The sequence below is a fragment of the Panthera pardus genome, unplaced genomic scaffold (genome assembly GCF_024362965.1).
Source record: "Panthera pardus isolate Hobbes unplaced genomic scaffold, ASM2436296v1 HiC_scaffold_7, whole genome shotgun sequence".
Classification (NCBI taxonomy): domain Eukaryota; kingdom Metazoa; phylum Chordata; class Mammalia; order Carnivora; family Felidae; genus Panthera; species Panthera pardus.
Genome location: NW_026527002.1, coordinates 34,277,564 through 34,291,193, shown reverse-complemented (window position 1 = coordinate 34,291,193; position 13,630 = coordinate 34,277,564). Strand labels below are relative to the sequence as shown.

Sequence of the window (13,630 nt, the reverse complement as noted above, 5' to 3'; positions counted from 1 at the left end):
TCTGAGAATTCAACTCAGTACTAACAGTACCTGGAGATCTCAGATCCCATAAGTTAAGGGTTCAGTCCCACAACTGATCCCATCTCACTTCAGATGCCAATCACGTGTAGAAGATCCCCAGGTTACCCACAATTCTGTCCAATTTGGCTACAATGGCAGGTTCCTGTGACTCTCTCTCTAAGTTCAGGTTTGGCTAATTTCCTATAGAAGCTTACAACAGTGTTAGGGGACCAACTCCCCCCACCATCCAAATCTCTCTCACGCAGTTGAAAATCCACATAAAACTTTTGACTCCCCCAAAACTTAACTACTAATAGGCTACTGTTTACCAGAAGCCTTGCTGATAACAAAACTGTCAATCAATACATATTTTGTATGTTATATGTATTATAAACTGTCTTTTTACAATAAAATAAGCTAGAGAAAAGAAAGGAAATAATAAGGAAAATACATTTACAGTACTGTACTATATTTATCAGAAAAAAATGCACATAAGTAGAAGGAGCTAAGATGGCAGTGTAGTAAGAGTACCCTAGGCTTGCCTCCTCCCTTAAACACAGCTAGATAACTATCAAATCATTCTGAATACCCAAGAAATTGACTTGAGAACTGACAGAACAAACTGCACAACTAGAGGGAGAGAAGAGGCCATACTGACAAAGGTAGGAAGTGGCAAGACATGATTTCAGGAAGAAATAGATCATGGTACTGAGGAGAGGAGGGAGCCCTGGTCATAGAGAAAGGTAAGAGATAGTAGAGCACACAGGGATATGGACAAGGAGAACACTTTCCCAAAACCATTGGCTGGGAAAATGAGAGAGGCTGATTTTCATGAGTTTTTCCAACCAGCAAGGCTCAAAGAATGGAGTTTTAGAGGTAGGTGGGCTTGGCTGGGATAGAGACATGAGGACGCTGCCCTACTGCTGGAGAAAAAGCACCCAAAATAAGTACCTAACTTATAAGGGAAGACCCATAAGACTAGCTGCATAACTCTCCACAGAAACTTGGTAGGTCAGAAGGGAGAGGCATGATATATTCAACGTGTTGAATGGGAAAAATATACAGCCAAGAATATTCTATCCAGCAAGGCTATCACTCAGAATAGAAGGAGAGATAAAAAGTTTCCCAAACAAAAACTAAAGGAGATCATGACCACTAAACCAGCCCTGCAAGAAATATTAAAGGAGACTCTGAGTGGAAAGGAAAGACAAAAAATGACAAAGACTACAAAGAAACAGAAAATCTCCAGATACAATGACAAAACAAGTAATAAAATGTCACTAAATACATCTCTATCAATAATTACTCAATGTAAATGGACCAAATGATCCAATCAAAAGACATAGGGTGTTAGAATGGATAAGAACCAAACAAACAAACAAGCAAAAAAGACCCATGTATGTGCTACAAGAGACTAATTTAGGCCTAAAGACACCTATAGATTCAAAGAGGGTATGAAGACAGATTTACCATGCAAATAGACATCAAAAGGAACCAGAGTAATACTTATATCAGACTAACTAGATTTGAAACCAAAGACTGTAACAAAAGATGAAGAATGGCAGTACATCATAATAAAGAATACTATCCAGCAAGATCTAACAATTGTAAATATCTTTGCCCCCAACATCAAACACCCAAATATATAAAACAATTTATGACAAGCATAAAGGAATTAGTTGATGATAATGCAATAGTCATTGGGAATTTAACGCCCCACTTACAGCAATTGATAGATCATCTAAGCAGAAAATCAACAAGGAAACACTGGACCAGATGGACTTAACAGATATATTCAGAAAATTTCATCCTAAAGCAGCACAGGGGACATTCTACAGAATAAATCCCATACTAGGTCACATATCAACCCTCAACAAGTATAAAAAGATTGAGATCATATGGGGCGCCTGGGTGGCGCAGTCGGTTAAGCGTCCGACTTCAGCCAGGTCACGATCTCGCGGTCCGTGAGTTCGAGCCCCGCGTCAGGCTCTGGGCTGATGGCTCGGAGCCTGGAGCCTGTTTCCGATTCTGTGTCTCCCTCTCTCTCTGACCCTCCCCCGTTCATGCTCTGTCTCTCTCTGTCCCAAAAATAAATAAAAAACGTTGAAAAAAAAAAAAAAAAAAAAAAAGATTGAGATCATACCATGTATCTTTTCAGACCACAATGCAATGAAACTTGAAATCAACCACAAGAAAAAATTTGGAAAAATCACAAATACATGGACGTTAAACAACATGCTACTAAAGAATGGGTGACCCAGGAAATTAAAGAAGAAATTTAAAATACATGTTAACAAACGAAAATGAAAACACGAGTCCAAAACCTCTGTGATGCAGCAAAAGCAGCCAGAAGAGGGAAGTATATAGCAATACAGATCCACTTCAAGAAGCAAGAAAAATCTCAAATAAACAACCTAACATTACACCTAAAGGAGCTAGAAAAAGAACAATAAATGAAGCCTAAAGTCAGCAGAAAGGAAATAATAAAGATTGGAGGAGAAATCAATGATATAGGAACTAAACAAAAAACTACAACAACAACAAAAAAAACAAATCAATGAAACCAGATGCTGGTTCTTTGAAAAAATTAATAAAATTTATAAACCTCTACCCAGAAAGGACCCAAATCACAAATAAGAGAGGAGAAATAACAACCAACACTACAGAAATACACACAATTATAACAAAATATTATGAAAAATTTCACAGGAGAAGAACACAGGTAGAACAAAGTGGACAATCTGGAAGAAATGGATACATTCCTAGAAACATATACACTACCAAAACTGAAGCAAGAAGAAATAGAAAACTTGAACAGATCGATAAACAGAAAAGAAATTGAATCACAATAAAAAATCTCCCAACAAATAAAAGTCCAAGGCCAGATGGCTTCCCAGAAGAATTCTATCAAACATTTAATAAGTTAATACCTATTCTTCTCAAACTGTTCCAAGAAACAGAAATGTAAGGAAAACTTCCAAACTTATTCTATGCGGCCAACATTGCCCTGATTCCAAAACCAAAGACTCCACTAAAAAAGGGAACTACAGGTCAATATCCTTGATGAATATGGATGCAAAACTTCTCAATTAAATACCAACAAATTGAATCCAACTGTCCATTAAAGAATCATTCATCATGATCAAGTGCAACTTATTCCTGGGCTGTAAGGGTGGTTCAATATTCATAAAACAATCAACATGATACATCACATTAATAAAAGAAAGGTAAGAACCATATGATCCTCTCAATAGATGCAGAAAAAGCATTTGACAAAGTACAACATCCATTCATGATAAAATATCCACAAAGTAGGGACAGAGAGAACATATGTCAATGTCATAAAAGCTATATGCAAAAAACCCACAGCCAATATCATCCTCAATGGGGAAAAAACTGAGAGCTTTTCCTCTACAGTCAGAACAAGACAAAGATGTCCACTTTCACCATTGTTATTTAACATAGTACTGGAAGTCCTAGCCTCCGCAATCAGACAACAAAAAAGAATTAAAAGGTATCCATCCAAATCAGCAAGAAAGAACCCAAACTTTCACTATTTGCAAATGACGTGATACTCTATATGAAAACCCAAAAGACCCCACCAAAAATTGCTAGAATTGATACATGAATTCAGAAAAGTCACAAGATACAAAATCAACATACATAAATCTATTGCATTTCTATACACTAATAACGAAGAAGCAGAAAGAGAAATAAAGGAATCAACTCCTTTTACAACTTCACCAAAACCCATAAGATACCTAGGAATAAATCTCACCAAAGAGGTAAAATATCTGTACTCTAAAAACAATATAACACTAATGAAAGGAATTGAAGATGACACAAAGAAATGGAATAATATTCCATGTTCATGGAGTGGAACAACAAATATTGCCAAAATGTCTATACTATTGGAAGCAATACACACATTTAATGCAACCTGTATCAAAATACCAACAGCATTTTTCACAGAGCTAGAACTAACTATCCTAAAATGTTATGGAACCATGAAAGACCCTAAATAGCCAAAGTAATCTTGAAAAAGGAAAGCAAAGCTGGAGGCATCACAATTCCACACTTCAAGTTATATTATGAAGCTGTAGTCCTCAAAACAGTATGGTACTGGCACAAAAACAGACACATAAATCAATGGAACAGAATTGAAAACCAGAAATAGACCCACTATTATATGGTTAACTAATCTTTGACAAAGCAGGAAAGAATATCCAATGGGAAAAAGAATGTCTCTTCAACCAATGGTGTTGGGCAAACTGGACATCAACAGGCAAAATAATGCAATTGGACTATTTTCTTATAACATACACAAAAATAAATTCAAAATAGATGAAAGACCTAAATGTGAGATGGGAAACCAAAAAAATCCTAGGGGATAACACAGGTAGTAACCACTTTGACACCAGCCATAGCAACTTACTAGATACATCTCCTGAGGCAAGGGAAACAAAAGCAAGAATAAACTATCAGACCTTTATCAAGATAAAAAAAAAACTTCTGCACAGTAAAGGAAATCATCAAATAAAGCTAAAAGAAAACTTTCAGAATGGGAGAATATATTTGCAAATGACATATCTGATAAAGGGTTAGTATCCAAAATATATAAAGAACTTATAAAACTCAACACACAAAATATTAATAATCCAGTTAAAAATGGACAGAAGACATAAATAGACATTTTTCCAAAGAAGACATATAGATGGCTAACAGACACTTGAAAAGATGCTTAACATCATTCATCATCAAATGCAAATCAAAACTACAATGAATTGTTACCTCACACCTGTCACAATGGCTAAAATGAACAACATAGGAAACAACAGGTGTTGGCAAGGATGCAAAGAAAGGGGAACTTTCTACACTGTTGGTGGAAATGCAAACTAGTGCAGCCACTCTAAAAAGAATATGGAGGTTCTCAAAGAGTTAAAAATAGAACTACCCTCCAATACAGCAATTACACTACTAGGTATTTACCCAAAGGATACAAACATCATGATTTGAAGGGGCACATGCACCCTGATGTTTATAGCAGCATTATCAACAATAGGAAAATTATGGAAAGAGCCCAAGAGTCCATCAACTGATAAATGGATAAAGAAGATGTGGTAAAAAAATATATATATAATGGAATATATATCCATCAAAAAGAATGAAATTTTGCCATTTGCAACAACATGGATGGACCTAGAGTATTATGCTAAGTGAAATAAATCAGAGAAAGACAAAAGCTGTATGATCTCATTCAGATGAGTTTAAGAAACAAAACTGATGAACATAAGGGGGAAAAATAGAGAGAGGCAAACCAGGAAACAGACACAACTATAGAGAACAAATTGAGGGTTACTGGAGGGGAGGTGGTTGAAGGATGGGTTAAATAGTGATGGGTATTAAGGAGGGCATGTGTTATGATGAGCACTGGGTGTTGTATGTAAGTGATGAATCACTAAATTCTACATCTGAAACTAATATTATACTATACATGAACTAACTAGAATTTAAATAAAACTTTAAGAAAAACCACATAAGTTTTCCCATGCAGCTCAAACCTGTGTTGTTCAAGGATCAACTGTACTTATGTTTATTGGATTATTATAAAAGTCTGTGATAAAGGATTCAGATGAACATCCAGATGGAACAAATGCATTGGGCAAGATATATGGTAAGGGGTACAAGGCTTCCATACCCTCTCCAGTCACAGCATTTAATCAGCACCACCACATGTTAACCAACCCAGAAGCTCCCTAAACCCCATGATTCTGGGTTTTTATGGAAGCTTCATTACATAGTCATGACTGATTAAATCACTGGCCATCAACAATTGATTCAAACTCTAGCCCCTCCCAGGAGGTCATGGGGTGTGACTGAAAGTTTGAACTTTTTAAACACGTGGTTGGTCTTCCTTCAAAACCAATCCCTTGGTGGCCTCAACTACCACCTCATTAACATAACAACAGACACCTTTATCACCCTATCATTTAGGAAATTTCAACAGTTTTAGGAGCTCCCTGCCAGAAACCAGACCAAATATATATTTCTTATTATAAAATACAACATCACAGAGGGTTATTGACATTTGGATAGAACAATGTGCAGGATTTTACTGCACACTACACTGTTTACAATGCCTAGTTCCTACCCATTTATTATAAGTGTCATCTCCTAGTCCACGTTTATATGCCCCTGGGAGAGGTACTGCCTCAGGTAGAGAATCTTGCTCTAGACAGTTGAAGATAAGAGCATGCACTTTGGGTAAAATAACATTAATAAGTACACCCTGAATTACAAGTTTCCAAGGTGTTCACAGCCTATAAAATAAATGCAAGATTCGGTCTATCTCTGCCTACCTTTTCTGCCACCACTGGATTGACAGTGCAAATTGTGGTCATTTGAACAGCAGAAACTGTTCAAAATAAAAATTGATTTCATTCCTGATAAATGTTTGTGAAATCGCAGCTTGGTTAATTTCCTTTATCTATCATAAACCATATTTTCAAAGTTCTTTTTGTCTCCTTTCTTATCCACACTTTAATTCCTTAAAAATAAAAATTGCCTAACTCTTCATATTTTCATTTTATGTCAAAAAATACGGTTATGTCTAATATGTCAACATATTATTATGTATTAGTAAAACACCCTCACTAAGAAAAAGAAAGATAATATATTTTGAAATGAAAATAGTTATAATGAAGAACTAGCCATTATCAATAGACTCTAAAAGCCTTAACCTTGTCCAGGAGCTGCCTTAAAATAATTTGTATTGTCTCTATCAACTTCTAATACTCCATTAATTTAATGTACTTTACCTTAACCTGAAGCAATAAGAAACAATTATTAAATGTCATTTTTTTGTATTTTTATTGATGACTATAATTTTAATGGCATAATATTCATCCTTTTTATTATAAAAGCATAAAATTAAAAGATACAGTTTGGGAAAATTAGGCAAAATTAATCACCTGTATGTTAAGGAGTTTCCACCAGATGATTTCTGACTTAACTTTCTGTTCTACAATCCTCTGACTCTATAATATTGTGTCTACGGGGAAATGATGAATGCTAGATAGTCAACTTAAAAATGAACTTTGGGCTGGGGGTGCCTGCGTGGCTCAGTCTGTTAGGCATCCAACTTGGGCTCAGGTCATGATCTCACAGTTCATGTGTTTGAGCCCCACGTCAGGCTCTGTGCTGACAGCTCAGTGCCTGGAGCCTGCTTCAGATTCTGTGTCTCCCTCTCTCTCTGCCCCTCCCCCACTTGTGCTCTGTCTGTCTGTGTCTCTCTCAAAAATAAATATTTTTTAAAAAATTTTTAAATGAACTTTAGGCTAAAACCTATTTATGAGTTATAATCTCCATAAGTGTAAAAAGTATATAGTTAGTATAACTACATCCATATTTGAGACTAAATGGCTATATATTAGTAATATTAATCACTAATAAATATTAAACTCTATATCTCAGTCACAAAGCTAATTGTCTGATTAACACCATTCTTATACAAATGCACAAATGCATATGCATCATAACTTTGTGTCTTATATTTCCAATTCAGACATGTTTAAAGGTTTTTGCCTGAAATTACAAGAATTGGTCACATAAGAAAATGCAGTTGCAAACATGTAGCCTCATGTTTGTTTGTTTGTCTGAAACTTAGGAGAACATATATTTCCTTTTAAACCATATTACTCTGTTTATAACCAAGTAAATTTAACTTTAAACAAAAGAGCTGACTGATCATAAAGTACTTTGATAAGGAAAACAATCTTCAAAGCATACAGTTCAGGAAGAAAATCGGAATGTCAAACCAACAGTTGCTTTAAAAAAAAGTTTAAAAATTATTAGCTCTCTAGACAATACTAAAAAAATAAATAAATAAAAATTACACACTATAAATATGTACCTATCCTCTTAATCAACACAGGTAGAAAACCCATATATGTATATATTTTTAGGCATGAAGAAGATAGTTATTTCTACTGATCATAAGAGTGTAATTCAGTTCAAAACATTGACCTCTATGACAAATGTCTAGGGGTAGGAAGCAATAAGGTAAATCTCCTGCCCTTATGGAACATATATAGTCTACTAGAGATAAAAAATCCTACATCTAAGAATTTAGATGTTACATCAAAGTGACATCATCCCTCTTTGTTACTAAATTTTCTTTTACTTGTGATAAAAAAAAATTCCAGAATAATATACCAACATACTGTATTTATTCTCAGAGAAGAAATATCAGACAGACACAGTCACCAGACATGTGACTGACCACATGCATATGGAGAGCAGCTACCACACACTGGGGCTTGCTTTTTGTACAAAGTTTATAGACACGCAGGCACAAGGTATAAAATCCAGTAACAAGAGCTCTCATATGCCCAGTAGGGGACAGGAGCAGCTTCAACAACTGGGATTGAGTACAGGATAGAGGCACATGGGAAGTGGTGGAGAGTAGCAGCCTCCCCTCCATCTTCCCATCCTGGGCCAAAGGAAGCACAACTATAAGGAAGATATATAAATATAGACAGAGGTAGAGGTAGAGGTAGAAATAGAGAGAGAGAGAGAGAGAGAGAGAGAGATAGAGATAGAGATAGAGATATGTAGCTATATATCTATAATCAAACCCTTGGTAGGTTTCATGTATAAAAATTTCAATCCTTGAGTCATTTAATTCTCAGCCTTTCTTTTTTTATTCTAGGGGAAGAATATTTCATTGGTCATTTTTAACATCTAGCAGATAAAGAATAAATAAATATGAAGGAATACATTTTTCTTATATCTCTTCCCAATTTGTTAAAATCAATTAAAAGCTTTGTAATTCTGAAAGAATTCAGTGTATATATTTCTGATAAATTCCATAAAGAAATCTCATTAGGAAAAAGGACCTGAATTGCCATGCCATCATTAATTTTTTGTAATTTATTTTCTTATTCTAAAAAAATATTCATTTTCATATCTATGGTTGTATTTGTAATCCTATATTCTTTTTCTAAACCTAAACCCAAAACATATATACAGGTATGCTAAAACATGCCCTCTCCCAGACCCCTGGTGTGTACCAGTTCCTCAAAAGAAAATATCCAAAAAACTCTGGGGATTTGGTATCTAAGAGAAGGCACAGTAAATGTGGGATTTAATAGAAGGAAGTCAGGCAGGACAACCAGACTGGGCTTAGAGAAGTTTATTGTCTGATGAGAGAATACTACTTAGGAGAGATTATCAAACCTGAAAGATGAAAGCTGATAATATTTATGTAAAATGGATACTTTGGCCGACCTACATCTAGATGATTTACTCTCTTACTATGATCACCCAAAGTGGGGGGTGGGGGGTAGGTCTAGAAACATGTTTGGTTTTCTGTTTTTTGTTTTTTATGTCTGGGCTAAAAAAGCAAAAAAGGAAAATGAAAGGAAAGAAAAAAAAAAAGTTCGGCTCCAAAGCCTTAAATAGCTTTAGGTTTTTATGTGTTAGAAAAGAGATCAGTATATAAGACAAGCTCAACAGTTAAAAACTTGGATGAGCCTTTTTGAATACCAATAATAATTTAAAACATAACATTTATATAGCTTTCACTTTGTGCCAGGCCTTGTTTATGTTACATATATTACTTCATTTAATTGTCCTAATAACTCTGTAAAATAGGTACCATTATTATCTCCATTTTAAAATGAGAAAACTGAGGTAAAGAGAAATTAAGTCACCAATCCAAGGTGGCACAGCCAGTAAGTAGCTGAGCCAGGATTCAAACCAGGTGACCTGACTCTGGGGTACATGCATTTGATTCTTCATCCTGTGCTGAAAGGAACTGAGAGTTAGGAGGAGGCATAAGTGCATGGAGAAAAAAAAAATCATTCTTGGGAGAAATCCGAGGAATATAAAAAAAAGCATGTCCTCCTCCCTTTCCCTTAAAAAGAAGAAATGGGAAGATCAGTGAAGGTCTCTAAATAATTTGGAATCAAAAATACAAAAAAAATAAAGAAACACCAGAAACAACAAGTATTGGTGAGGGTGTGGAGAAAAAATAACTCTCTTGCACTGGTGCAGCCACTCCAGAAAACAGTATGGAATTTCCTCAAAAAGTTAAAAATAGAACTACCCTATAATCCAAGAATTGTACTACTGGGTATTGACCCCAAAATTACAAAACACTAATTCAAACAAATACATGCAACCCTATGCTTATTGCAGCATTATTTACAATGCCCAAACTATGGAAGCAACTCAGGTGTCCACTGATAGACAAATGGATAAAGGAAACATGATATATAAATACAATGGAATAATATTCAGCCATCAAAAAGAATGAAATCTTGCCATCTGCAACAACATAGATGGAGCTAGAGAGTAGAATGCTAAGCGAAATAGATCAGAAAAAGACAAATACAACATGATCTCACTAATATGTGGAATTTAAGAAACAAAACAAATAAGCAAAGGGGAAAAAGGAGAGAGAGAAAAACCTAGAAACAAACTCTTAACTATAGAGAAGAAACTGATGGTTACCAGAGGGGAAGTGGGTGGGAGCATGGGGCAAATAGGTGATGGGGATTAAGGAGTGCACTTATCATAATGAAATTAATTAATTAACAACAGGATGTGACTTAGATTTTTTTTAAGTTTATTTATTTTGAGAGAGAGAGAAACAGAATCCCAAGCAAGCTCAGGGCTGTCAGTGCAGAGTCTGACACAGGGCTCAATCTCGAGAACCTTGATGGGACTCCATCTCAAGAACCTTAAGATCATGACCTGAGCAGAAATCAAGAGTTGGATGCTTAAACAACTGAGCCACCCAGGCATAGATATTTTAAAATAGAGAGATAAAGTCTGTACAGTTGTTGGGGCATTTTCTCAGCAGTCCCATTAAAGCTGAGGCAAGGTCCTCTCTTAGTAAAGTGGGAGACTGGATGGACACAGACTGATATGTAGAAAATAACTAGTTTTATAATTTCAATAATCCAACTTGGGAAAAGGAATTGACAAGACAATAAATTTTCAAAAACTACATCTTCAGAGATGCCTGGGTGGCTCAGTCAGTTAAGTATATGACTCCTGAACTCAGCTCAGGTCATGATCTCGAAGCTTGTGAGTTTGAGCTTCTACATCGGGCTCTGCACTGATGGTGTGGAACCTGCTTGGGATTCTGTTTCTCCTTCTCTCTGCCTCTCCTTCACTCATGCTGTCTCTCCTTCCCCCTCTCTCTCAAAATAAATAAATAAACATCAATTTTTTTAAATAAATAAATAAAAATAAAAATTATATCATCAAGTATCACATAACCTTAGGAATCCTCAGCTTTGAGCCCTAATATTTCCTAGTTCTTTGGCTCCAGTATATTTCAATGAGGCATTTCCTGGGCACTGCTAAAGCACTTATTTCACTCTGGATTTGTGTTTTCAACCATTTAAAGCTTTCTTCCCTTATGACTGTTTTTTAAATACTAAAAAGGGCCCAGGTAAGGATGAATTATGTTTGTTTCACACCCAATTGTTTCCTTAAAATATAGCATATATTCTGCCCCTTCAATCTAAAGAAATAACCTCCAGGTTTCAAATGTTTTTATCTATGTGGTAAATCAAGTACCTATGAGTCAACATTGGTTTATTACAACACTTTATTCATAAAACAAACATGTTTTTATTCATTTGAATGATAGAAAAAGAAACATATGAATAACTTACCTAGATTGTAGTCCTCTCATATGGCACAATGCATTCAACTGACCATAATCAATGTACTTAGACATTTTCAACTCTGAAAAAAAAATCAATTAAAAATTTGGGTAATTTTCTATAATCTTAGTAATAAAGATTGTATATAGAGTTTAATTACAAATAGTAAAAGAATTCATCAACCATGGAAGTGAAGTATTATCAGTCTTTGATATATAAGCAGCATTGAATAAGGTGATTAAAACAAGAATGTAATGGTTTTCATTGATGTCAAATCTGGTCTGACATTGTTTGTGTATTTTTCTGGAGTTTATAGGTGTCATATATGTTTCTCCTCTATAAGTAAACCTTTCAGAATCCCCATCCTATACCTTGAGAATGTGAACTGACAATGACATGACAATTCAAAGAGTTTTCCTGAGGTCCCTGTCACTGTCTCTGTCTCTGTCCCTGTGTCTCTCTCTCTCTGGAATACTACTAGTTTTTATTCAGTCCTATGCAGGCCCCCATCTTTGGCTAGCCCCATTTCAGAGCACCTTCCAATATCTGGATTCAGTTTGCAATTTCTTCTGAAGTTAATATGCAAGCAAATCACACAATATCCCTTAAGAGCAGAAAGGTAGTCATAGACAAGAAGCAAGCTAATTGTAATTCTCCTTCAGTGCCAGAAATAACTGACATCCTTCAAAGGAAATGAAAAGGAAGATAGAGTATTGAGTGCAATGAGCATCATTAAAATGATGGGCACTCACATCCTACGTCCTCTCCTTTTTCCAGGAGAATGCATGCTGTTAGAAATGCTGCAAAACAGAAAGCAGTAATAAATAAACAACATGCACATTATGTCTTCCCTTAGGGCAAAGGTATTGAGAAAATCAGCAGCTTAATGCATTTCTAAACTTCTTGAAATGTAACTATTAACCACATTCTGATAAGGAAGAAATAGAATTTGACATGTCCAAATTTATCAATTTTAATTTCAAATTACTGAATCATAAAATTTGACAGTTTTGTTTAAGACTTTTGTGATCTAAAATTAACCATCAATAATATATAGCAGTTTCTAAATATGAAATTTAAATAAAAGAAATTTAAACAGAAAACTGGCTGCTATTCATATAAATAAATCATTACTATTTAATAAATTTGAAAATACTAATTACATGATTTAGGTATTTTCTTACCTATATTACTCAGTTAAGCCTTAAGAATCAAAAAAATCACCTAATTTCACTTTAGCAACATATGGAATACTTATTTTAAATGAGCCAAGTTATAGCTAGATTTTATCAAAACTACTTTTAAGTATATTCATATTTCTGACATAGATTATTAAATAAAATCTTAATTATAGTAGTTTTTAGACTGATAGATTTAAGAAAAGATTTCTATGGGGGCACCTGGGTGGCTCAGTTGGTTAAGCATCTGACTCCTGATTTCAGCTCAGGTCATGATCTGATGATGGTCATGAGACCAAGGCCACATCGGCTCTCCACTGGGTATGGAGCCTACTTCAGATTCTCTCTCTCTCTGCCCTTCCCCTGCTCTCTCTCTCTCCCTCAATGGAAAAAAAAAAAAGATAGAGACTTCTATGAAGTATTAGTTTAGTCCAGTTTAAAAATTGGATCAGAAATAGCCATGGTGACTGGTATAGACAGGAAAAGGGGGTAGTTGCCATAGAGATTTTTTTTTAACGTTTATTTATTTTTGAGACAGAGAGAGACAGAGCATGAACAGGGGAGGGGCAGAGAGAGAGGGAGACACAGAATCTGAAACAGGCTCCAGGCTCTCAGCTGTCAGCACAGAACCCGACGCGGGGCTCGAACTCATGGACCATGAGATCATGACCTGAGCCGAAGTCAGACGCTTAACCAACTGAGCCACCCAGGCGCCCCACCATAGAGATTTTTAAAACAGGTCAAGGGTTGAGAAATTTTGGCTTAAAAGGG

General features: G+C 35.3%; 1 protein-coding gene across 3 annotated transcripts in view; it reads right to left on the bottom strand.

The window, feature by feature from the left end:
• The window catches only part of CNBD1 (cyclic nucleotide binding domain containing 1), a 457,457-nt gene that overhangs the window by 427,343 nt on the left and 16,484 nt on the right, over positions 1–13,630 (bottom strand). For all 3 annotated transcript variants that reach the window (XM_053896366.1, XM_053896367.1, XM_019453410.2), the window contains exon 2: positions 11,691–11,763. In XM_053896366.1, coding sequence (XP_053752341.1) covers positions 11,691–11,763 — 73 coding nt within the window. The remainder of the gene's footprint in view (positions 1–11,690; positions 11,764–13,630) is intronic.